A 26,647-nucleotide genomic window follows, 5' to 3' on the forward strand; every position below is an offset into this window, starting at 1 on the left:
ATAAGGACAAGCTATCAATCAAGGAGTTTTGGCAAACATACAACATAAAAATGGCTTTGGAAAACATTAAGGATTCATGGGCGGAGGTGAGCGCCTCCACAATGAACGCTGTGTGGAAGAAAGTGTGGCCTGAGTGTGTCCACAATTTCACGGGGTTTGCTGATGTTCCGTTGATTACAAGTCAAGTTGTAGACCTGGCGCAGGAGGCTGGTTTTGAAGAGGTTGACGAAGAGGACGTGGATGACTTACTGGAGTCTCATGCAGAACCCTTAAGCAATGAAGATCTTATGGAGTTGGAACAGCAGTGGGCTCTTGAGGAAGAAGAAGATGCTGTGACACCTTCATCCAAGCATCTCACCATGAAAAACCTCAGCCAAATCCTCAGCTCGTTTGAAAATGCCATAAAATTTGTTATCGAGCAAGATCCAAATCTTAAAAGGAGCACTGATTTTAGCCGTGTTGTTAATGATGCCCTTTGTTGCTACAAGGAACTTTATGCAGCAAAGAAAAAGAAAGCCATCCAGCCCACTCTCCATGCATTTTTCAAGCCAAAAGATGCAGCACCAACTCCATCCACCATCCAGGATGCTCCTTCAACCAGCTGCCAAGAGACCGTTCCCACTGGTGAAGAAAGTGACAGCACAGTGTCAAGTGAAGAGGGGGACGATTCTGCCACTCCGCAAGTGTGACATGTCCACCGCAATCAACTCCGTTCCTCCAGCCTCGGGGTAAGTCGCCACTACTCGAGGAGTGTGTTTTGTTTATTTGTGTTTATGTCCAAAAAATTGAGCCAAAAACACATCCCCCCTTTAACACATTGGTTTCTATGGGAAAATATGTTTTGTTTAACACAGTTTCGCTTATCATAAGGTTTTCCAGGAACGCAACCCTTGCGAAAAGCGAGGACTTACTATATATATATATATATATATATATATATATATATATATATATATATATATATATATATATATATATATATATATATATATATATTTTGTGAAGAATTCAGCGGTGGTGGGATTCGCACCCGATTCTTGATAGCCAAACGTTACAGATTCGGCGCCACCCTCACCACTGCCGTCTCTGGGGTTTATAACGCCGGCTGGCTCGGCACAGGCCTCAGGTCACGCGTCTTCAATCGCGATACCAACGTACCCCTGGACCTTACCAGCTGGGGAAATAGACCCCGGTTACAGACTGGTTTGTCAGATGCTGAGCGTTTTCTGCCAGTCTGTAACCATTTGGTTTTATATACCAATCGAACGGATCGTTCCTCGACGCGACACAAAGTAATCCATAGCGGCAACTTCATACGAATCAGCCAGATTTATAGGGGAACATCGGGGAACACAACACAAGAAAATATTCATGACAATGTTTAAATTAATCTATAACCCCTTTTTAACTCGGGAGATACGGGTTTCGAAGGGGTCCCCACCGAGATAAGCCTTAAACGACATGCAGACAAGACATAGACAGCATGCAGACAAGACAGAGTACTTGGTGATGTTTCATGGACGAGAGGAAAGCCCCAAAAGCACAAATGTCGCTCGTAACAAGCCGATGTCCACGGATTCGAGCCCCAAGCTCGAGCACGCTGCGTGTCAAAATGGCGCTCGCCCTCCTTTGTCGCACCGCCCACACACGCGGCCTCCACGCGTTCAGACCCCGCGAGGTCGACTGCATCAGACCGTCAGGTCGATGATGGGTTTCAGCTGGTTTCTCACAAGGTCCAGCATACAAGTCCAGGCCTGGCCTGTTCACCAGACAAGGCCAAATCGAGGTGCCGGGCTCCGGCAGGCTGGGTCCATGGGATTCCAAGACGTTGTCGAGCCGTGAGGTGAGTAGGGACAGTCAGAGGCTCCATCGTATCTCTCTTGCCTTCCCGGCGCACGCTCGCCTCGAAGCCCGACTGCTCATCCAGCAGATCGCGCCTCGACACCCGTAGTTTCTCTCTTGCCTTCCCGGCGCACGCTGGCCTTGAAGCCCGACTGCTCAACTCCGTCCTCTCAGTTCTTTTTCTCTGCAGAATCACCACTGGCTTTTCTTTTCTGCTTTCCTCGAAGCCCGACTGCTCAACTCCGTCCTCTCAGTTCTTTCCACCTTGTCTTTTTGGGGCACGCCCCTTTACGAAGCCGACAAACTCCTCCCCTTAGTTTCACTTCCTCTTTTTGGCCACTCCCTCTCAGTCGACTGGGCGGGGCCTATCGTCCGGAGAGGGGAAGGAAGAAGAGGAAGCTCTCAGTACACCACCACTGCACAAACAAATAACAGCCTGTGACACCTCCCGACACACATGTTACGTCAGATTACCGAACAACCTGGCTAAACATGCATTTAATGGGGGATCTGGGCTAATCCTATATTTAGTAGCATACGAAGGGCCATTTCCGTAACAATATATATACATTTTTTTTTCATGTGTACACATCTTGAGCAAGTACAACCCTTAAAATGTATGACCAACTGAAGTGATTGACAGCTGAAGGGGAAACCATAGAACGACGATATGTGGGGACTCGCGTGGCATTGTTCCATTCCTTTTCTTTCTCGAGTGCTTGTGCTGTTTTACCATGCTGAAAGCTTCACTTTGAGTGGCAAAAGCAAAGCCAACCCTCTCCATGGGAGAACAAGTGTTTTTTTGTCTTGTGTAGATGGGAAAGGAAAGTCAGAATGTTATGGAATGGAAATTATGAGAAAAGCCAAAAATTATGGGCTCAACTCCCTTCTGGTGAGACTACTTAATTCCAGGATCACTGCTCACCTCCACTCTCATTTGTTCCTCTTCTTTTCTTCCATGTGGAACCAACTTCCACATTTTCTTCAATCTCATTTCTTCCCTCCAGGACTTCAAGACAGCTGTTCACCACCATCTCAGATCGTTCCCAATTCAAAACCATGATCGTGTTTGTTTTCCCTCCTCCACTCGTTAACCCCTCCCCGAGCCTAACAGCATCCAAATTTCCAGTTTTTCCTTCCTGAGAGATTGCTTCTGTATCCATCTTGTCCACCCTGTGTGTCTCCCTACCCTTCATTCCTCCTCGCATCCCTTAGTTGGCTAAGTCCCTCTATTTTGTCCTTCAACCCTGCTGTTGGTGTTTCCCCCTCTCTCTCTCCTGTTCCTTTTGTTCTGTTGCACCTTGATCCATTCAGTGTTCTAGCTCTTCCACGAGTCTTGACTTTGTGCACAAAAGAAGTTCCAATTAGCCTGTGCAGTGTAACACAGCAAAAATGCATTTGTATAAATACCTGGAAATGGTAAAACTTTGTCAACTATGTGCAACAGACGGTGTATGTTGGGGACAGCATTCGATGCGACATTGTTGCAGCTCATCAGCGTGCCGACCTGGACACAATCCTTGTGCTCGAGGAACTGGTAGATGCAGTGTCTGGGAAGCAAGAACTGAGCTGCAAAGTTGACGAGGAACTTGACTCGGAAGGCAACAGTGGAATTTCGATCCAGAGTGAGCCTCCGTGCAAAAGAACGAAATCGATGAACCTTTCCCTGACAAAGATGGTGAGTAATTCGCACGGAACATGGGTTTTCCATTTGGCGAACACCAGGGCATTGTTGATATATTGGGGACTCTTTTCGACCGAGAGCCTGTGAAACTCTGCTGCTGAAAGCTCGCCATCATAGTCTGGGTCTGATGTAATCGATTTCCCCAAAGTCTACGTCAAGAACAGATTGATAATGGATGCTTGCAGGCTTGCCTGAACTCGTGGGGCAATGTCGGCCACAGCGAGCATGCCACATCAAATTGGCAACAGCCTAGCCCCAGTATACAGGCAAGACATATTTGAATGATGAAGAGCAGTCAGAGCCACTGGGAACCAAAATAAAAAGACCAATGTTGATATTGGGAGAGAAGCTGGAGTTCAAAGTCGTTGCCATTTTGGTGTAACAATGTGGTCATTATGATCTATGGAATATATAAATATTAACTTGATGGAACTTTCTCAAACTTCAGTAGTTGTAGATATGACATGCACCCAGCTCCAGCAGTTAAATGTTTCCAAGAACAGTTCAAGAAATATCTTGACTTGCAATTTAGGTTCTCTTGAAGAAATGTTCTTCGATGAGAAAAATCTACTGTACCTTGTTAAAAATTCAGAGTTGGTGAATTGTACTTGTTGAAATTATCATCAACTTTTGTGTGCAGGACAATGGGTTCTGGGGCCCCATGTTTTACGATGGGGGAATTGCAGATATCGATGACTCGCCGCCAAAGGAGACGTTCTTCCATGCTGTGATGGAACAACATGCCTCGCTCGTCCTGCCCAGTGTGGAGGTGTTGGCATGTACGTCTGTCCATGCAATTATCTCTTACTTCAGAGAAAAAACAGCATTGAGGTGGAAATGTGCTGATAATAATCAGCAAATCAGTCATGGCAGAGACACATTTGGATTTCACTTTTGACTTCAAATTTAGAAATATTTTCATCAGATCAAAGTTTCTTTGCTCTTTCATCAACCTCTCTCCCCTCCTCCCCACATACCTACCTCCCCCCTCCCATTAACCTTCTTTTTGGTAAATGTTGAATTTGTTATTCACCACTGGCACGTGCAGCTGTGCTTTAAAAAAATATATATATATATTTTTTTTAAAGTTTGCCGGGACTGCAACGTTATCGTCCGTTACGACATGCCAAGGAAACTGCACTGCATTCATAAATTCCATATCAACTCTAATTAAGAGCAAATTCCCATGCAAATACATTGGTTCCTTTAATTACATAAGCAACAGGTATTCACAATTTTATCTCAGAAGTCAATTTGATTTAAATCACCTCAATGTTGATTTACGACCAAAACGATAAACATAAGGCCGGTAATGGTGGTGGTCACACGTAAATCTCACCCTGTGATAAATTAAAATTCTAGCCACTCTACCTGTAGCTCCCATGGAAATCCAGCTATGTTATGCTATGCAGGCTGATGTGACAAATGTTCGATGAGTTGGACGTTAAGCTGAAGGACCTATCCATCGACCAGCACCAGTTGTTGGTGGACCTCAAATATCTCACCATGTCTTTTGCAAAGAGTAGGTGAGCTATCGCCAGCAGTCTGGTTAAAATACAAATTCCTACCACCTTCAGTCGAATGTCAGGCCTGACAGCCAGTTCACGAAAGACGATCCAAAAACCCCACAAGTTAGGAATAATTTGAGCTGTTGAAGTTGAAGTGGTAGTGGTAGTAGTTTTGGTGCACATGTAATTACAAGTTAAAATTTAAAAATGGACCATTTATATAAGCATTGTCAGGTGGGAAGTGCAACTCTTGCTTTTTGGAAACCTTTGCAGTATTTGAGAAAAGTTGATCCTGCTATCTATGAAACAATGTACCAATTGCTTTCTCAATTTCACAATTTTTGTTTTTCCTCCTTCAGCTGTTCCACTGAACCACAAGTTCCCTTGCACATCAGCACGTCGCTCCTCCTCAGCCAAATCCTGTTCTAATGAATGATTCAACCTCTTCGTGAAATAACATTACAATGAGCACACCACACCTTTACCTTGTTTACTTTTGTGGTATATAAATAAACGGAACAAACCTGTTTCACACTGCACGCGAAGAAAGAAAGTTGTTACATTTTCCATGAAATTGATATCGTGTTTTCCTGAAGAATGCGTTCATCTTCTATTGTTAAAACATTGGCAGCTGTGCTCTGGATTTGTTCCGTCTTCTGTTTCCCAAACCTGTTTCCCAACTGTGGTTGATCAGGTCTGTTGTTAGAAATATGCCTGGTGTTGGCTTAATGGTTAGGGTAGTGGGCTTGGGATCCTAGGGTCCTGAGTTCAAATCCCGCTCAGCTGTTGAATTAACACCAGGTGGGGTTGACTCTGCCTGTCATCCTTCCGAGGTCGGCAAAATGAGTGCCAGCATGCTGGTATACTGTGTCGGAGTGGCGACCCGTCCAGGATTGTTCCCAATAGCCAAGGAGACTGCTTCGGCGGCACCAACGCTCTGCACAGAGTATGGTCCTAATGGATGGATTAGAAATGTTTTGCACTCATTTGAAATTTAAATTTAGTTTAGTGGTTTTTTGGGGGTTTTTTTTGAATAGCACATTATCAAGCACTTTCTCGAGCGGGTGCCGTCGAGAGCTTTATTTGTACAAAAAGCAAAAAGGAATGATCGAGTAGCAGGTGATGGACAATGCTGCTCATCATGTATAATCATCAAACAATACTTCAGGTTTTTCATGGGTTATAGTTAATGTGTTTTTGTTTTCCGAAATAATGCAATTCCACCAATCTCATGCATTAAATTACAAAAGTTGTATTTTTTTGAACTGGTGTAAGTGACTTTTTCCATTTGCAAGTTGTGCGAAGAGATCTTGAGATGTCCGTATAATATGTATTCTCAGAGTATTTCTGTACCAGACCGAGCGGCCGCAGAAGCATCAACCAATTTTATCATCGGTCCTTCCATGGCCGTGTTTTTGAATGTCATCGCATTTCCATCCATTAACCAACTAACACAAAACATCCACTTGGGGGTATGAACCTCTGACCTTTTCATAAAAACTCACTGTAATACAAGTGGATAAAGTAATCAAAGTGTATGGATGGTTGGACCAAAAGCAATGAGGTGTGTGGAATAGTCACACTGATGAGTAACTTGGTGCTGCGAATGATTTCTATCCTGAATGCGTGAACATCATTTGAGAGAAAGACCAAACGTGATATTTGTAAAATGTCTACATTTATGGACTTGAGGAGAAGTTCAGATTACCTTGGCTGGGGAAATGTGCGTTAAATTGAGATCTGGCAGGTCAGTCCACGTCGTTTTCTTGCATCACGAGTGCCCGTGTTATTTGCGAAGTCAGACGGACGCAGCGAGTCGTGTCCACCTTCCCTAGTCCGTCGGCTCAGTAGAAGGTTTCTTCATCTCCCTCTGGCCGATCTGCCACCGTTCGCTGATTTTGCACCTGCTGCTGTTTGTTGTACAAATCTGCTACCTGTAGCATGCACAGAATGTCAAATAACATCTGGCTATCTACTGTACATGTTCATTTTCCTTTCTTTACATGAGTGAGGGAGGTAACACCCAATGCCATAGATGAAGGGGCTCAATTAAGTGCTGAGCCACATTGGGTAATAATAACAATGTAATTTAAAAAAAAAACAACCCTTAATTCACAAATGGTACAAGATGTATTTTTCATCACAGCAGCACACTTTACACTGTTTATGCAACATCTTACATCAGCAGTTACCAGCTGAGACTCACCACTATAATCGCACCAACCCCTTCATATATTTTGACATCCAAGACTACTGAATCATAGAGACAGTGCGCCTTCAGAAAGTATTCACGCTCGACTTTTCCACATTTTATTGTTTTACCACCTGAATTTAAAATGCATTAAATTTAATTGTTTATTACCGATCGACACAAAACACCCCACAACGACAAAGTAAGAACATGTTTTTAGACATTTTTACAAATTAATTAAAAATGAAAAGCTGAAATGTCTTGTGTTAAGTATTCAATCCCCTGAGTCAAGACTTTGTCGAAGCGCCTTTGGCAGCGATTACAGCTTCGAGTCTTCTTGGGTATGTCTGTATCAGCTTTGTACATCGAGATTTGGGGATTTTCTCCCATTCTTCCTTATGAATTTGCTCAAGCTCTGTCAAGTTGGATGGGAACCGTCAGTGAACAGTAATCTTCAAGTCCTTCCACAGATTCCCAATGTAATTCAAGAATTGCCTACATGCTTCTCCATTCATTGTTCCCTCTATCCTTACAAGTCTCCCAGTCCCTGGTGCTGAAAAGCATCCCCATAACGTGATGCTGCCATCATCATGCTTCACGGTAGAGATGGTGTTTGATGGGTGATGAGCTCTGCTCAGTTTCCGCCAGATGTAGTGCTTTGCACTCAGGTCAAAGAGTTCATTTTTTGTCTCATCTGACCACAGAATCTTTTGCCTCGTGCTCACGGAGTCTTCCACGTGCTTTTTTTGCAAACACCAGCGATGCTATCATGTGCTTTCTTCTCAGGTGTGGCTTCCATCTGGCCACTCTCCTGTAAAGCCGAGTTGTGTGAAGTGCTGCAGAGATTGTTGTCCTTCTGTCAGGTTCTCCATCTCAGCTAAAGAACTCTGTAGTTATCAGAGTGGTTATTGGGTTGTTGGTCACCTCCCTGACCAAGGTCCTTCTTGACCAGTTGCTCAGTTTGGTCGGACGGCCAGCTCTAGGAAGAGTCTGGGTAGTTCCATATTCTTTCCATTTCCTAATGATGGAGCTCACTGTGTTCTTGGGAACTTTAAACAATCTAGATATTGTTTTATACCGTTTCCCAGATCTATGCCTTCTCACAATTCTATCTTGGAGTTCCTTGAAATTCACGGTGGAGTTTCGACTCTGACATGCACTGTCAACTGTGGGACCTGATATAGAAAGGTGTGTTTCTTTATAAATCATGTCCAATCAATTGAATTGGCCACAGGTGGACTCCAGTCGAGTTTTACAAACATCTCAAGGATAATCAAAGGAAACTGGATACACCTGAACTCAATTTGGAGTGTCAGAGCAAACGGGTTCAATACTTATTAACGCAAAACATTTCAGCTTTTCATCTTTAATTAATTTATAAAAGTTTTTCATGTTTTAACTTAATTAATTTAACACGTTTTCACTTTGTTTTTTGACACCGATCTCCACAAAATGCCCCGTAATGACATTTAAATTTAATCCATTTCAAATTGAGGCTGAAACGCAACAACATGCGACAAAAGTTGAGGGGTGTGAATACTTTCTGAAGGTACTGTAGATGTACTGATGCAATAAGATACCTAACATTAAACTAACCAGGATTGGTGGCAAAATGGTGAGAGCATCCACTCTGAGTGTGGAGGGGGGATGGTTCAAACCCTGACCGAGTCGTACCAAAGACTCAAAAAAATGGTACGTGCTACTTCCTTGCTCAACGCTCAGCATTTAAAAGGATAGAGCTTGGATAAACAATCGGAAGACAATGGCAAATCACCCCTTATAACCCTTGCCAAGAAACTGCTGTGGCTTGTAAAAAAGGTATGGTACATTAAAAAAAACTCATTGAATAAGAGCCAGTCTACAGCCAGATTTTCTCGCTTGTGTCACCGTGTTACCAGCCGTGGTGGAGAATTGCTCAGGAGCAGGTGGTGTGGCTCACAAAAATAAAAATTCACATTTACAATCACACAAATAATCATCATTGTATGCAAAATGAGGATGGTTGCTTTAATTTTCTTGGATGGCAGAGTGTTTGCCTACCTGGCAATGTCTTTACAAAAAAAAAAAAAAAACAAAGAAATTAGAAATGAAATCCAAAACAGACAAAACAAAGTTCAATTCTGGGTAGTACCAATTCTGGGTAGATAATGGTGGGTGGTCACACCTACTATTGGTCTGGTCGCTCTGATGGTTACCATACTCAAAGAGTTGCTGTAGCTGTGTCCAATAAGCTGACCCCAATGATAATTGAGGTAACACCGGTCAACAAGCATATTATGAGACTAAGGATTCGTCACTCCTTAAGTGTCATTTCCATGGTCTCTGTTTATGCTCTGACTGAGGCGAGTGACCTCACCACGAAGGACACATTCTACGCCACACTCGAGTCTGTGGTTCATCAGTGCCCCAGACGAGATACACTTCTAGTCTTGGGGGATTTCAATGCATCGACTGGAACTGATAGGGACGGTTATGAGACATGTGTTGGTCCCCATGGGTCAGGAACTATGAACCAGAATAACAATAAGTTCCTTGACTTTGCAAGAAGTCATGGACTTAGGGTGGCTGGTTCATGGTTTCAGCTCCCACAAGCTCATCGCTGGACTTGGTATTCCAACGCTGGCGGTGTGGCAAAGGAGATTGACCATGTCCTCGTTGATGGTCACTGGAGGATGATCCAGAATTTCAGGGTCTACCGGAGTGCTAGTTCTTCAATACTGACCACCGGCTTGTTGTAGCAACTCTAAAGCTGCACCTTAAATCCTGGAGAATGGTACCATCCCAACCAGGGCTGGATGTTGGCAAGCTCAGGGATGAGAGAGTAGCTGAGGAGTTTGCAAACAGGCTGAGTGGACATTTGGGGTGTCTGGGTGCTTTGGGGGGTCCTGAAGAGTTGTGGAGTACCTTCAAGACCACCATCCATGATGTTGCCGGTGGATGTCTTGGAACTCACCGCAGGGCAACGAAGAATTTTGTCTCTCAAGGGACACTGGATACCATTGACCAGAGTCGCAGGGCCAGGCTGAATGGCAGAGCTGAGCTGTTCAGGAGCTGAGGCGTAAAACTGCACATACACCAAGGGTGGACAAGGAGGCCTATGTGCGAGGAATCTGTGAGGGGATAGAGCATCACCTGTGGACAGGTGATTGTCATCCCGCTTACAGGGGAATCCGTGCATTGCGTTCATCCAAGCCCATCCCTCGGAGCGCTGCAGTTAGAGCAGAGAGTGGTAGGCTCTTGACAGAGGAGTCTGAAGTGAAGGCCCGCTGGGCCGGTTACTTTGAGCGGTTGTACCAGGCTGATCCCCCAGCTGTCGAGTTGGACGTCAAGGGTGTTACAATCCCTGTTGCTGACCTTCCAATCAATTGTGGTCCACCTTCGCTTGTGGAAACATGGGCTGCAATGAACCGGTTGAAACGGGGTTAAGCTCCAGGGATCTGTGGCATCCATGCTGAACTTCTCAAGGCTGGTGGAAATGCTGCACTCGTGTCGTTGCATGCAGTTTTGTGCTCTGCCTGGAACACAGGCATCATCCCAACTGACTGGAAGAGGGGCCTTGTTGTCCCTCTCTGGAAAGGGAAGGGTGATCGCCAAGACTGCAACAACTACTGAGGGGTGACGCTGCTCTCAGTGCCGGGCAAGGTCTTTGCTCGGATAATTCTCGATAGGGTTCGCCACCATCTGCTTGAGCACCAGCGTCCAGAGCAGTCAGGCTTTACACCAAAGAGGTCAACGACTGACTGTATCCTTGCTCTTCGTGTCCTCACCGAACGCAGTCGAGAGTTTCGGCAGGGGCTGCTTGCAGCCTATGTTGATCTCTGTAAAGCGTTAGATTCAGTGAATCGGGATGCCCTCTGGAGGATTCTTGGTCTTCGTGGGGTTCCACTAAAACTGATCGATCTGATGTCTGAACTCTACTCTGGTACTGAGAGTGCTGTGAAATGTGGTGGTACCATCTCTGACTTATTTCCAGTTGTTACTGGAGTTCGTCAGGGGTGTGTACTGGCCTCCACACTTTTCAGCACTTGTATGGACTGGATTTTAGGGAGGATGTCGGGAAGATCAAGCTGCGGTGCATCGTTTGGGAATGTCAAGATCTCGGACCTTGATTTCGCAGATGATGCAGTCATCTTTGCGGAGACTTTAGATATCCTTTTGGGGGCCCTCGAGGTGCTGAATGAGGAGTCGGAGCCGCTGGGATTATGCGTTTCTTGGGTCAAAACTAAGATCCAGGCTTTCAATGATATCTTGGATGCTGCTGTCCTGTCTGTGTCTGTTTGTGGTGAGGATGTTGAGGTCGTGGAGAGATTCACTTACCTTGGCAGTGATATTCATGTCTCTGCTGGCTGCGAGTCAGAGGTCAATAGACGTCTGGGTCGGGCCTGGGGAGTCATGGATTCACTGGATCATGAGGTGTGGCGCTGCCGATACCTGTGCGGGAGGATGAAAGTCGAGTCTTCAGGTCCTTGGTGCTTCCAGTCTTGCTCTATGGATGCGAGACTTGGACTCTGACCAAGGATCTGAGATGGAGACTTAATTCCTTTGGTACCAGGTCTCTTCGGAGAATCCTTGGCTATCGCTGGTCAGATTTTGTGTCCAACGAGCGGTTGCTGAGAGAGACTTGGATGAGATTTGTTACCTGCATGGTCCGTGAGCGTCAGCTGCGGCCGTATGGAGATGTGGCTCATTTTCGTGACGCTGATCCTGCTCACCAGATTCTCTCAGCGAGGGAGTCTCGTGAGTGGAGGAGGCCAATGGGCCGACCACGTTCCTCCTGGTTACAGCAGGTTGACCACCATCTCAGGGAGATGGGGATGGGCCTGGCATCTGCCCGGGAGAAGGCCAGACGGAGGCCCCTGGAGTACCGGCGGAAAGTGGATCCAGCGACGCGCTGTTCTGGCACATGCTCCCATACCTGACCTGACCTGACCAGTTGATGGCTTGATTGTTCACACAGGTATAAGCTTTTTAAATTAGTCTCACCCATTCCCAAAGAGAATGGAGAGACTTGTAATCGGTGTGCACATGTGCATACCCCCACACACAGCTACATGCAGATCTACTTTAATATAGATTGTTCATTCTCAATTGGCCACACCAGAATGAAAAGCTCCAGTTTTTATTTTTATTTTTTCAAGAATTAGATTGGAACAAATTGTCTAATTTAACCATAAGTGAAGAATGCACAAATTCTATGTATAATCTTGCCTCAGCAAATTTTCATAAGATTCGCAGCATTTCTCTCAGGCCTTGTATCGCACACCAGGCCCGAGATAGATTTGCATGCCCGGGCAGCCTCGCTCGCAGTTCAAGCGAGCTGGTTGCACGTGTGTGTCGACGAGGCCTACAAGCTTTACCAGCACGCCCGGGCAGCCTTAGACAGGGTTCAACGGTCGTCTAATTTAACCACAAGTTGATTTTATACCTCGACTGTGGATTATGCTCAAGTTCGTCACTGTCAGTCAGTTAGTGAGTGAGCAAGTCCGTACTGGTTCTTAGATCCACAGTAATCTAGATACCCCGATAAGGCTCTCCATTGTTAATAATTCCGTTGTTCCCTGTTGACCCACATGACGAAGACAGCAGAGAAGTTCACCAAGTGCTTTGGCTGCTAAGTGGTGCATTCTTTTATCATATCGGCATGTGAAGTGAAAAAAAAATTTGTTGGATCACATCTATTGTTTCTTAATCATACCTGGGCGTTGCTGGTGGCATCTTCAGGCTGTTTATCCTCCCGAATGCGGAGAAAGCGTGGAAACCTTAGGGAAATGCCTTTCTCAGGGTCCACCTACCGTACAGCAAGGAAGAGATGGAGTGAATGATTACATAATGTACACTAATTTAGTTTCCCCCCACAACAGCGTGGTCACACCTATTCCACAGGACTCACCAGCCCTAACGCAGCTTTGTACACGGGCGAGATGGACAGGTCGGCACACTTGACCTCCCATACCTGCACCGGTTCGAACCAAACGTCCGGCTCCGCACTAGAGTCCCACCGATAGTACGCCCGTGGGAGTGTCGACACCTTTTCCTGCATCATCACAAAGACGACAAACTGCCACTCCAATTTCACTGGTTGAAATTAATTTGTGCCAAGCATTCAAACTCCCGAGGATAAGGCCCACCTTGAAGAAGGCCCCAAACGTCTCCAACTCTTCATCCTTAAAACCTGTGCCAATCTGAGACATAAGGGAACAATAATGCTGATGATCAATATAAATCATACAATGGTGGTAATGTCAATTTTGATAGTGGAACTGTTCTTGTGTTTTGGTCCTGCCTTGCAGATGGTCTGAAACTCTTCATTCTCCGCATCGTAGCAAGCAAGCAGGAAACCTCCATACGTGCCGGTGCGTTTTCCCTTGCCGTGATAACCACCAATCACCACTAGATCCAGTGTGTCACCCACTCCCTCAAGATAGTCTTTCTTTAGCTGTAAAGTTGGCAGAACGGAGAAAGCTTGGTGAAGCAGTCTATTTGTTCTGGCAAGTAACTCAAAACCCTGACACTCGGAGATAAAGAAGAAAATTTCAGATTTCAAGCAGATTTAACTTCTTAAGGTCCACAACCCAAATTAATATGAACTGATATTTTGCAACAGTTAACTTTAGGTGAAAGCCGATGTTTTGCACCAAATAAGTGGCGAAGTATTGCAAATCATGGTGATGTACTTGAAGAAGGAATATACAACATGTGAGACAATCTTCATGATGTGGAACCATAAACAACACCAAAGATTGCACTCCCATCCCCCAGAAATTCCAGGACATTGCAACTTGTTTTGTGAGTGTGTTAGGAACTGTTCAAAATCATTCATTTATTCATTCTAATTAATTCTAACTATATTCATTCCAATTCTTTCTTTTTCTTCTCGTTCATCTCTTTTACTCTCTATTCCTCTCTTTCACTATCTATCTCTCCAAGGAAAAATGAATGATTGCAGAAATGTTTCTGTAAGGTTCACTTGGCTGCGCCTGGGTGGGTTTCAGGGTAGTGGAGTAGCTGCTGAAACCCGAATCTATCCAGGTTCCTCCTGATGACTCCATCTTTGCTCTTTACTTCTTCGGGTTTCTTCTTGGTCTTCCATTTGATTTCATACGCCACCATATTGCCCCACATTGGCTACTATGAGGGCTGAGAGGATGGCCTAGACATACGCATATTCGCCTGTGAGCTGCATCAACCTCTGGCGGCGGGGGCCGCGTCGATGCAGCGGGAGCGACCGTTCGTTGCTGCCTGCGGCGGTGATGTGCGGGTCAGAAGCAGCGAGAGCCATATCAGCTATCGCGATGAGTTCCCGCGCTTCGCTCGCGATGAGTTCCCGCGCTTCGGCAGTGTTCATGAAGCAATGCGCGTCGGTGTTGTTCAGGCAGCTTCAACAGGTGGCGGGGAGCCCGTGGCGTTAAAGGGAGTCGCGAGTCGCAACATCAAGTCGACAACCAAGAAACGGACTAGTGATGTGGGTTGTGGGTTGTTGTTCATGGCATATGTGTTTTTCCTTGCTCTAGTGATGCAGTTTAACGTTGTTGAAATAAATGCCAGCAGTTCTCGTGTGAAAGTGGATTTGGCGGAGATCAGTCGATGGGAGTTGTATTATGATCAATGTGATGTGGGGGCTTCAGGAGCGGTGGTGGCGAATAAAAAGGTTGGGTTGGCCTTCCATTGTCCCGGGCCACGGGTAGTTGCTTTGTCATGTGCTGGGATTTTATCAAAAAAGCGCGCTGTACAGAAAAATGAGTTTGCAATACTTCGAATAATGTTCGTAGTGATTTATAACGAGCCTATGATTGCAGTGTGGTTTAAGTGGAGTTGCTCCCGTCTAGCTGCCGTGTGGGTCTCGGAGGTCGACTCAGGACCAAGATTGGTGCCCTGGTCAGCGTTACCCCCACCTCTGGTTGCGAGCGCAGCTCTCTGTGTTCGCTCAAGGCCGTTTGGACGGGCGTTGGCGTCTCAAATGATTGTGGTGCGTGAGTTGTTTTGGAGCATTAAATGCATACAGCCAGCGGCGCTGTTCAGTGCCCCCGGCCAAGGTCTAAGGCTGGCGCCACGGCTTCCAGACAGCGGGCTTCCGGCCTCGGAATGTTTATCTACGTCAGGTCTGCCTGGGGGGAGTGGGCCGGAGGCGTTTGATGGTGCCGGGGGAGGTTGGCTCGAAAGGTCGTCACGACCTCGGCGAGGGCCATGTCAGCATGGGCCGCCTGGGGGCGTTTTTGCTGCGTAGTGCTGCTGTGCTTCTCATTTTGCTGCTTCATATCGGTAACGCGGTCAGAATTTGGTGGGTGCTTTGTGCACCTCCGTCTTTGGAACCTGGCCTTTGCTGCTCCACTCGCTCGCATCGACACATTATATGATGTGGTGTGCTATTATACTTCGCTATTTTTCATTTTATTTTCATGATTATTATACCGAAGTCCTTATAATGCTTCTTATAATGGTGATCGTTTAATAATCATACTTTTAGGAGGGAGGAGTGTGGTGTAGTCTGCGGGCCTACGGGGAGGGGCATGATGATGATGCATGATGGGCGTGATGATGGGAGGAGTGGTCGTGGTGGTTATCATATCTGCAAGGGATATAGGGTGTGCGCGCCGTCTGAGGCGTCGTAGTAATACTGGAGTCGCCCGGCTCGTGAGTGTGCCGAATACGGAATAAAGGGGAGCCGCCGGGCAGAGTACGCCCGCGCTCGCACTTGTACAACACAGCCCGGCTCGACTGTCCTTCCGCTCGTGTCTGCCTGCTAAGCATCTCCCATTTCAGTACAGTACAGGTCCAACCTGGGTTTGAATCCCTACCCTGCTATAAACTGTCATCCCGGTATTTCACAGGCAGCGTGATTCATCAATGAGCGCGCCCATCCCTCCGACGGACGTTAAACGGGCGTCCAATGTGCCAGCATTCATTGGTGGACGTTAAATATCCCACAGTTTTCTTTGTGAAGAGTAGGCGAGCTATCGCTGACTCCATGGAACAAATTCCAAATTCCTGCCATAACCTACAGGGGACACTGCATAAGCGGCACAGATGCTTCAGCCAATGATGCAACCCCACAGCCTTGTGCTGCGTACAAACGAAGAAGCCTACTTTGTGATGACACATCATGAATGGTGACCTGCTTTTATTTTATGATTGTAGATTTCAAAAAAAAGTAAAAACCTATATGACTATAACGGACTCCAAAATGAATAACGGGCCTGCTCTTGGTTGAAAGACAGTCAGTGGCATCCTTAACGTCCGTCCGACGGCAGGTACACTTGGCCATGCAATTCAAGCCTGAGCAACACCAGTTTGACAGTTTATACTCAGGTCGAGAATCAAACCCGTACGAGCATCTTAAAGTAACGGTAGTGCTTAGAATAATCAACACCGCTCAGTACGAGAGGAACCGTGGGTTCAGACATTTGGAGCGTGCGTGTGGCTGAGCAGCCAGTGGCGTGAAGCTCCACAAGAGGGATTATGGCTGAACGCCTCAAAGTCAGAATCCCTCCTTGGGCACGGCGATAATCAAAGTGATGAGATTCACCGTCGAGCGAGTAAACGGCGGGAGTAACTCGGACTCTCTTATAGAGTCAGAGTCTCGAGCTTTGGTCGACTCTCTCATGGGAGTCGGAGCTCGGAGCCTTGGTCAGACCCTGAGGTATGATGGACACTGTTACTAATTTAGCATAAGATATCTAGCATAAGATTATTGATTCAAAATGCCTCGGGCCTCTGGCCCCAACGTGCCCAAGATCTCCGCATACACGTTGCGGGAGTCGGAGCAGTCCCCATCGGGGACTGTACCAAGAAGAGATTGGGCTTGCCGAGGGTCTGGGAGGCACTCCCCTTTCCCGCGGCCAACACTCTCTGCAGTGCCAGCTGAAGGCATGAACAGACGAGACGAGGACACCGCCGCTGCGGCTGACAGAGCGAGCCCGAGGAAATAACATTCAGGTTGGGCTCCCCCCTACGTCGTGTGTGCCCCTGAGGGTGTCGACCTTCGCGGAGATGAGACGACCTCTCCCACAAGAGAGGCGAGGGTCCCGGTTCCCCCGCCCTGTGAGGAGGTCGGTTAGGCTGATTTAAACCAGGAGAGTGAGAGTGATGGAGACAAGTGGAAGGATGACATCAGGAGGTACATAAAAGGGCTAGCAAAAGGGACGACGGCATGGAGCGAGCACCGATTGCACGATCTGATTGGTCGCTTGCATTTGGTAAGCCCTGAGGACCTTCGAGCCGAACTTGAGAGCATTGCGGAGTTGATAACATCGAGCGTGAGGAGCAATGCCCGCCCAGTCGGAGGCGCCGGAGGTCGTAAGGCGAGGGTGCCCCGAAGAGACAACGAAAGAGGAGAGCGAGTTGGTGGCTGAACACATGGAAAGCCTGACATTCCCCATGCTCGGGGTGAGGGCAACGAGGTAGCAAAGAGGCATGGTCGCAAAACCGAGTTTGCCGCGGTTCATAGGCTGAGCTGCGTGAACCCAGGCCATGCCGCCAGACAGTGTATTGCTGGGACTTGGGGCCGGAGTAAATCTTCTGTGGATCCTACAGAGATGCACCGCTTCTGGAAAGATGTCTTCGAGAGGGAATCGGAAGTGGGTGCTGAACGTTTTGAAAACACCAAGGTATCTAGGCAGTTGGTTCAACCGATCACATCTCAGGATGTGGAAAGAGAAAAGGCACTGTTGAGAAACGGCGCACCAGGTGTGGAAGGTATCAGCTTTCGGCTGGTCCGCTCCATACCGAACGGCTGTCTGAGCAAGATGTTCAACCTGTGGCTGCTTGCGGGGTATTTACCACTGTGTCTGAAAAGGCACAGAACGGTGCTTATCCCAAAGGCTGATGACCCGAAGAGTGTCTCCGAGTTCCGCCCGATCACGATTAGCAGCTTCCTCGTGTGTCTGCCCCATAAGATAATCGCCAAACGGTGCTCATCGGCCTTTGAGTTGCATCCGGCGCAGCGAGCGTTTAGGAAGGGTGACGGGTGCGCCGAGAACGTCATGCTTCTCGACGCCATCCTCCGGGATGCCACCCAGAATCTTCAACCCTTGCACCTCACCGTGCTGTATGTTTCCAAGGCCTTTGACTCAGTTAACCACAGTGCGGTACTGAATGCGGCTGCGAGGATGGGTGCTCTGCCACCCCTCCTCCGCTACATACCACAGCCGTACGATGGTTGCGTGACGTACTTGGACTGCTGTCGTGATCTGCCAATTTTGATGACCCGAGGAGTAAAATAGGGTGACCCCCTCTTCCCCATCTTGTTCAACTCCGTGTTAGATGGGGTGTTGAGAAACATCCCAGAGGGAGTGGGAGCAAGACTTGTAGAAACGTCGGTGCCGGCTCTGGCATTTGCCGACGACCTCGTCTTGTGTGCGCGCACCTCGTCTGGGCTCCGAAGGTCTTTGGATGCGGTGCAAACCTGTCTGTCCGCGGCTGGTCTGGTGCTGAACGTGGAAAAGTCTGCGACTCCAGCGATTACCATCGACGCGAAGGCGAAGCGATACGTGGTGGACACTTCTGAAGTGTTCCGCCTCGGGCAGCGGAAACTGAGCATGCTAGACGCAGAGAGCCGGTTGAAGTATCTGGGAATTCAGTTCCAACCTCATGGGGCGGTGCCATCTGATGGCCCCATCCTCGAGGAAGGGCTGAGGAACCTGAGGCGGGCCTCCGTAAAGCCTCAACAGAGAATGTTTATGTTGCGAGACCACCTCGTGCCCAAACTCCAGCACGGGCTTGTCATGGGAGCAGCCAGAAGGGGGACTTCTCCCCAAGTTGGATGTGCAAATGCGCCATCACGCCAGATTGTGGCTGAGGTTGCCGAAGGATACTTCTGTGGCATACCTTCATGCCCGATCGGCGGATGGCGGACTGGGCTTGCCCCAATTCTCGGTGACGATTCCCATCTTGCGGGAGAAACGAATGCGGGGGCTTAAACAGTCGGATAGCCCTTATGTAATAGCGGTCATTAGAACGAAACTGGGCGATGTGGTGAGGACCCGGAACACGTACAACCTGCATTACAGTGGAGAGCGTCCCAGGTCTATCAAGCAAGCGGACGTCGTCACGGCCAAATTCCTGCAACAAGGCGTGGACGGGCGAGGCCGACTGGAAGCGAGCAGGGTACCGGAGCCGAACGGCTGGGTTCTAGGTCGATCTCGGCTCCAATCCGGTAGAGCATTTATCGACTCGGTGAAGGTGAGGCGCAATTTGCTCCCCACCGGATCGAGGTCGAGCCGTGGTAGACGGGGGCCGGGGAACGATGGATGGTGTGATGCGGGTTGTCGTGCGAAGGAATCTCTAAATCACATCTCCCAAGCATGTGTTCAGACCCACGGTGGAACGATCCGGCAACACGACGCGGTCTCGCGCTTCGTCTGTGGTTGGCTGAGACAGCGTGGGTTCACGGCCATCGAGGAACCGAGGATTCCAACACCTGCGGGGATCCGAAAACTGGATATAGTTGCGGACAAGAACGGGAAGCCGGTGGTGTTGGATACTCAAATTAAGGTTGATACTCTCAAGTTGTCGGAGGAACATGCCACGAAAAGGAGGTATTACGACACTCCGGATGTCCTAGACTGGGAAAGAAACAAGTTCGGGAGCGAGAATGTGCCACTTGTCTCCACCATTACTCTGAGCTGGCGCGGAGTCTGGGCGCCGGAATCAGCAACCATGCTCCACGAACTCGGTCTCATTAAAGCCGACCTAAGACTCATCTCTGTGATGGTCGTGGAAAAGACCGCCCTCATCTTCAGAGCGTTCAAACGGTCCACGCTCACGCGCACCACGCCGCGTCAGTAGAAGGTCCATCTCAATCCAGTCATGTCGCGTGGCAAATAGGATGTACGGATGGACGCCAGAGAGGTGATACGTCGCAAGGTCAGTTTTGGTCGAATCGATCGAGCGACACTTGAAAGGCAGAGCGGTCACCGGGAGGACACACGGTGCGCCTGCGTCAACGAAAGCGACGTGGGGCACGCACCGGGACACTCGGCGAACTCTCTGCGAGCGGAGGTCGGGAGGACACATGACGCGCCTGAGGGAGACGCCGACTTACTCCGCCCCGACGTGGGTGGTTGTTCGACGATTCTCCCCGGGGCACGCGTTGGGCCTCCCAACACTCCTCTTGGTATCGAGTGTCCAGACAGCAGGGGGGTGGGTGCTGGCGACTCCGGGCCTCTACACCGGGGGGTATAATGGAGCGTCTGCACGAAAAGGTGCAAAGTGGCGGCACGACGATGGATTGACAGAATATATATGGTGCCTTGAATGTTCAGTGGGGGTATGTTTTACCCTGAGGAGAAAAAGTAGTGTGAGTTCAGGGTACAGACCAGGCTCGCGAGCTCGGCTCATAAAGTCAGAGTCCCGAGCTTTGGTCAACTCTCTCATGGGAGTCAGAGCTCGGAGCCTTGGTCAGACCCTGTGTTATGGGAGATACTGTTATTAATTTAGCATAACATATCTAGCACAAGATTATTGATTCAAAATGCCTCGGGCCTCTGGTCCCAACGTGCCTAAGATGTCCGCGTCCACATCGCGAGAGTCAGAGCAGCCACCTGCGGGTTCTGTACCAAGAAGAGATCGGGCTTGCCAAGGGTCTGGGATGCACTCCCCTTTCCCGCGGCCAACACTCTCTGCGGTGCTAGCTGAAAGCATAGACAGACGAGATGAGGACGCCGCCACTGCGGTCGTCCCAGAGAGTGCGGAGCCAGAGCCATAGGCGGTTCAAGGGCGTGAGTGTGGGTGCGTGTGCGTGGACTATGGTCAAACCTTTGGGACGAGGACTGGTCTCGGGGTGCACAGGTGGAGGGCGCATCCCTTGGTGTTCCACGCGTCCAACCTCCCTATGTGAGTGAAGGCACGATGGGACGATGAGGAGGTGTACGCAATGGCTGTCCGTGAGGGGCAACTGGTACGCGACGGAGTAAAGTTCGTCAACCAAGCGTTGGTGCAGTTCGTGCCCGGATGGTCGTTGGAGGCCATCAAGGGGAAGCGGAGGCAGGCCGCTTACAAAGCTCTTGTCCAAACCAAACTGACAGAGCGAGCCCAGGGAAATAATATGCAGGATGGGCTCCCCCCCTACATCGTGTGTGTGCCCCCGAATGATGTTGAAAGTCCCGGAGATGAGATGGCCTCTCCCACAAGAGAGACGAGGGTCCTGGTTCTCCCGCCTTGTGAGGAGGTTGGCCAGGCTGACTCAAACCAGGAGAGTGATGGTGACAGGTGGAAGAATGATATCATGAGGTAGATTAAAGGGCTACCAAAAGGGACGACAGCATGGAGCGAGCACCCATTGGACGATCTGATCGGGCGCTTGCATTTGTTAAGCCCTGAAGAACTTCGAGCCGAACTTGAGGGCATTGCGGAATCGGTAACATCGAGCGTGAGGGGCAATGCCTGCCCAGTCGGAGGCACCAGAGGTCGTAAGACGAGGGTGCCCCGAAGAGACAACGAGAGAGGAGAGCGAGTTGGTGGCTGAACACATGAGACTGTATCGATACGAAAGCCTGACATTCCCCGTGCTCGGAGTGAGGGCAACGAGGTGGCAAAGAGGTATGCTCGCAGAACCGAGTCTGCCGCGGTCCAAAGACTAATCCGCGTGAACCCAGGCCGTGCCGCCACACAGTGTATTGCTGGGACTTGGGGTCGGAGTAAATCTTCTGTGGATCCTGCAGAGATGCACCGCTTCTGGAAAGACGTCTTCGAGAGGGAATCGGAAGTGGGTGCAGAACGTCTGGAAAACACGAAGGTATCTTGGCAGTTGGTGCGACCGATCACATCTCAGGATGTGGAAAGAGAAAAAGCCCTGTTGAGAAACGGCGCACCTGGTGTGGACGGTATCAGCTTTCGGCTGGTACGCTCCACACCGAACGGCTGTCTCAGCAAGATGTTCAATCTGTGGCTGCTTGCAGGGTATTTACCACTGCGTCTGAAAAGGCACAGAACGGTGCTTATCCCAAAGGCTGATGACCCGAAGAGTGCTTCCGAGTCCCGCCCGATCACGATCAGCAGCTTCCTCGTGCATCTGCACCATAAGATAATCGCCAAACGGTGCTCATCGGCCTTTGAGTTGCATCTGGCGCAGCAAGCGTTTAGGAAGGGTGACGGGTACGCAGAGAATGTCATGCTTCTCAACGCCATCCTCCGGTATGCTACCCAGAATCTTCAACCTTTGCGACTCGCCGTGCTGGACGTTTCAAAGGCCTTTGACTCCGTTAACCACGGTGCGGTTCTGAATGCGGCTGCGAAGATGGGTGCTCCGCCACCCCTCCTCCGCGACATCGCACAGTCATACGATGGTTGCGTGACGTACTTGGACTGCTGTCGTGATCTGCCAATTTCGATGACCCGAGGAGTAAAACAGGGTGACCCCCTCTCCCTCATTTTGTTCAACTCCGTGTTGGATGGGGTGTTGAGAAACATCCCAGAGGGAGTGGGAACGAGACTCGGAGAAACGTCTGTGCCGACGACCTCGTCTTGTGTGCGCGCACCTCGTCTGGGCTCCGAAGGTCTTTGGGTGTGGTGCAAACCTTTCTGTCCGTGGCGGGTCTGGCGCTGAACGTGGAGAAGTCTGTGACCCTAGCGATTACAATCAACGCAAAGGCAAAGCGATACGTGGTGGACACTTCTGAAGTGTTTCGCCTCGGGCAGCAGAACCTGAGCGTGCTCGACGCGGCAAGCCGGTTGAAGTATCTGGGAATTCAGGTCCAACCCCACGAGGCGGTGCCATCTGATGGCTCTGTCCTCGAGGAAGGGCTAAGGAACCTAAGGCGGGCCCCCATAAAGCCTCAACAGAGAATGCGGGAGAAATGGATGTGTGGGCTAGAACAGTCGGGCAGCCCTTACGTAAGAGCTGTCATCCGAACGAAACTGGGCGATGTGGTGAGGACCCGAAACACGTACAACCTACATTATGGCGGAGAGCGTCCCAGGTCTATCAAACAAGTGGACGCCGTCACGGCCAAACTTCTGCACCAGGCCGTGGACGGGCGAGGTCTTCTGGAAGCGAGCAAGGTCCTGGAGCCGAACGGCTGGGTTCTCGGTCGATCTCGGCTCCAATCCGGTAGAGCATTTATTGACTCGGTGAAGGTGAGGGGCAATTTGCTCCCCACCGGATCCAGGTCGAGCCGTGGTAGACGGGGACCAGGGAATGATGGATGGTGTGATGCAGGTTGTCGTGCGAAGGAATCTCTCAACCACATTTCCCAAGCATGTGTTCGGACCCACGGTGGAACGGTACGGCAACACAACGCGGTCTCGCGCTTCGTCTGTGGTCGACTACGACAGCGTGGGTTCACGGACATCAAGGAACCGAGGATCCCAACACCATTGGCGATCCGAAAACCGGATATAATAGCGGACAAAACGGGAAGCAAGTGGTGTTGGATACTCAAATTAAGAGCGATACTCTCAAGTTGTCGGAGGAACATGCGAGGAAACAGAGGTATTACGACACTCCGGATGTCCTCGATTGGGTAAGAAGCAAGTTCGGCAGCGAGAATATACCACTTGTCTCCACCATCACTCTGAGCTGGCGCAGAGTCTGGGCGCCGGAGTTGGGTACCATGCTCCGTGGACTCGGTCTCAGTAAAGCCGACCTAAGACTCATCTCCGTGATGGTCGTGGAAAAGACCGCCCTCATCTTCAGAGAGTTCAAATGGTCCACGCTCACGCGCACCGCGCAACGTCAGTAGAAGGTCCATCCCAATCCAGTCGTGTCGCATGACAAATAGGACTTACGGATGGGCGCCAGAGAGGTGAAACGTCGCAAGGTCGGCCTTGGTCGAACTGATCGAGCGACACTTGAAAGGCAGAGTGGTCACCGGGAGGACACACGGTGCGCCTGCGGGAGCGAACGTTACGTGGGGCACACACTGGGCCACTCGGTGATTTCTCTGCAAGCGGAGGTCGGGAGGACACATGATGCGCCTGAGGGGGATGCGGTCTTCCTCCGCCCCGACGCGGGTTGTTTGACGGTTCTCCCGTGGGGCACGCGTCGGGCCTCCCGACACTCCTCTGCTCAGTATTGAGCGTCCAGACGGCAGGGAGCTGGGTGCTGGCGACTCCGGGCCTCTACACCGGGGGGTATAATGGAGCGTCTGCACGAAAAGGTGCAAAGCAGCGGCACGATGATGTATTGACAGTGTATATATGGTGCCTTGAATGTTCAGCAGGGGTATGTTTTACCCCGAGGAGAGAAAATAGTGAGTGTTCAGGGCCCAGACCAGGCCCGCGAGCTCGGCTATCATAGCCAAATGCCTCGTCATCTAACTAGTGATGCGCATGAATGGATGAACGAGATTCCCAATGTCCCTATCTACTATCCAGCGAAACCACAGCCAAGGGAACGGGCTTGGCGGATCAGTGGGGAAAGAAGACCCTTTTGAGTTTGACTCTAGCCCGATTCTGTGAAGTAGTTAATTTACCTTGAAACTGTCTCATTTAGTGTCAAATTGGTGCTAAGAAAAACCTATTCACCCAGCTACAAAGTCACGGATTGGTGCTTCATTGGAGTGTAGCATTCCTCAGACGGACGTGAAGCTATAAGTCTCGTCTACCAGCATTAGGTGGTGGAAGTTAAAGATCCCACGATTTCATTTGTAACGTGTAGGTGGAGTTATCGCCAGCACCCTGAACCCCTGAACAAATTACAAATTCATGCTCCAACATCAGCAGTAGTCATCCCCCTCCCACCCTCCAGAAATGAAAACTTGCATACCATATGAAATGCGTACTTTGGTGACAGTGCTACAGCTGGCCCGCAGGCAAAAGGTAACCACCACACCCACGAGTGCAATAACTACATCCCTTTTCAATGTGCAACATCTCAAAATCACTTCCGGGAAAAGCTCACCCAACTGGGCAGCACGGGGATGGACCAGATCGTTCATTTGTAATGCTTGAGATTGTGTTGAACATCGCTTGACCTGCCTTCAGTTAAAGCATCTCCCTATATGCCACGTCAACTTATTGAGAGTTCTAACCTCACCTTGAGCCAGTTGTGCGAACGCTTGGCAATTTCGTACGTGGCATCTTTATCCAGAGTTTTCACCATCAGCCCCTCACATGAGTCTAGCACAAAGGAAAAAGATCCAAATAAATGTTGTGATCCAGCTGTGATCAAGATGTAGTATTCCACTTGAATATGGCAGTTGCTTTAACTATTCTCCTGACAAACGGAGAGGTGTTACCGTGGATTGATTGCTCCAAGAAGTCGGCGATGTCGTCTGTACTGCTGCTCAGCATGCAACGTGCAAACAGGAACTCACCCTCCCGCTCGTGAAATGCACCGTGGAGCAACTCGCGCCGTTCACGCAAAGGTCGTCGCACCAAAGACTGTTCCGAAAACATTCAACATTCATGAGATTTAATACGAATGGGACCACGTACGTATGCAAACAACAGTGAGAGGAACATCTACAGTGCCTTCAGAAAGTAATCACAGCCCTCGACTTTTGTCACATTTTGTTGTTACAACCTGATGTTTAACATGGATTAAATTTAACTTTGTTGTCACTGATCGACACAAAATATCACGTAATGACAAAGTCAAAACATGTTTTGAGAAAGTTTTACAAATCAATTAAAAATGAAATACTGAAATGTCATGCATCAATAAGTATTCAACCCCATGAGTCAACACTTTGTAGAAGCACTTTTGGCAGCGATTACAGCTTCGAGTCTGTGGGTATGTCTGTACAAGCTTTGCACATCTGGATTTGGGGATTTTCGCCCATTCTTCCTTGAATATTTGCTCAAGCTCTGTCAAGTTGGATGGGGTGCGTCGGTGAACAGTAATCTTCAAGTCTTTCTACATATTCTCAATAGGATTCAAGTCTGGGCTTTGGCTGGGCCACCCAAGGACTTTTTGTTCTGAAACCATTCCATTGTTGCTTTGGCTGTGTGATTGGGGTCATTGTCCTGTTGGAACATAAATCTTCACCGCAGTCTGAGGTCTTTTGCACTCTGAAGCAGGTTCTCTTCAAGGATTTCCCTGTATTTGGCTCCATTCATTGTTCCCTCTATCCTAACGAGTCTCCCAGTCTCTGGCTGCTGAAAAGCATCCCCAGAGCATGATGCTGCCACCACCACGCTTCACGGTAGGGATGGTGTTAGTTGTGTGATGATCTGTGCTCGGTTTTTATCAGACATCACTTTGCATTCACACCAAGGAGTTCATTTTTCTTCTCATCAGACCATAGAATCTTTTGCCTCGTGCTCTCAGAGTCTTTCACATGCCTTTTTGCAAACTCTGAATGTGCAGTCATGTGTCTTTTTCTCAGGAGTGCCTTCCATCTGGCCACTCTCCAATAAAACCTAGATTTGTGAAGTGTTGCAGAGCCTGTTGTCCTTCCAGCAGGTTCTCTCACCTCAGCCAAGGAACTCTGTACTTCTGTCAGAGTGGTTATTGGGTTATTGGTCACCTCCCTTATCAAGGTC

At 49.0% G+C, this 26,647-nt stretch overlaps 2 protein-coding genes across 4 annotated transcripts in view; one reads left to right on the plus strand and one right to left on the minus strand.

Moving 5' to 3' along the window:
- The window catches only part of NT5DC1 (5'-nucleotidase domain containing 1), a 21,408-nt gene extending 15,119 nt beyond the window's left edge, over nt 1-6,289 (plus strand). For both annotated transcript variants that reach the window (XM_085861960.1, XM_085861951.1), the window contains 3 exons: nt 3,290-3,520; nt 4,167-4,305; nt 5,394-6,289. In XM_085861960.1, coding sequence (XP_085718086.1) covers nt 3,290-3,520; nt 4,167-4,305; nt 5,394-5,470 — 447 coding nt within the window. In that variant the 3' untranslated portion in view covers nt 5,471-6,289. The remainder of the gene's footprint in view (nt 1-3,289; nt 3,521-4,166; nt 4,306-5,393) is intronic.
- The window catches only part of LIG1 (DNA ligase 1), a 99,819-nt gene continuing 79,438 nt past the window's right edge, over nt 6,267-26,647 (minus strand). For both annotated transcript variants that reach the window (XM_085861929.1, XM_085861938.1), the window contains exons 20-26: nt 25,399-25,543; nt 25,197-25,279; nt 13,509-13,661; nt 13,354-13,407; nt 13,116-13,259; nt 12,921-13,013; nt 6,267-6,968 (exon numbers count right to left, since the gene is read on the minus strand). In XM_085861929.1, the coding sequence (XP_085718055.1) occupies nt 6,879-6,968; nt 12,921-13,013; nt 13,116-13,259; nt 13,354-13,407; nt 13,509-13,661; nt 25,197-25,279; nt 25,399-25,543 (762 nt within the window). In that variant the 3' untranslated portion in view covers nt 6,267-6,878. The remainder of the gene's footprint in view (nt 6,969-12,920; nt 13,014-13,115; nt 13,260-13,353; nt 13,408-13,508; nt 13,662-25,196; nt 25,280-25,398; nt 25,544-26,647) is intronic.

Source organism: Eptatretus burgeri, chromosome 2, assembly GCF_056783735.1.
Source record: "Eptatretus burgeri isolate ZD-2024b chromosome 2, Ebu_testis_v1, whole genome shotgun sequence".
Taxonomy (NCBI): Eukaryota; Metazoa; Chordata; class Myxini; order Myxiniformes; family Myxinidae; genus Eptatretus; species Eptatretus burgeri.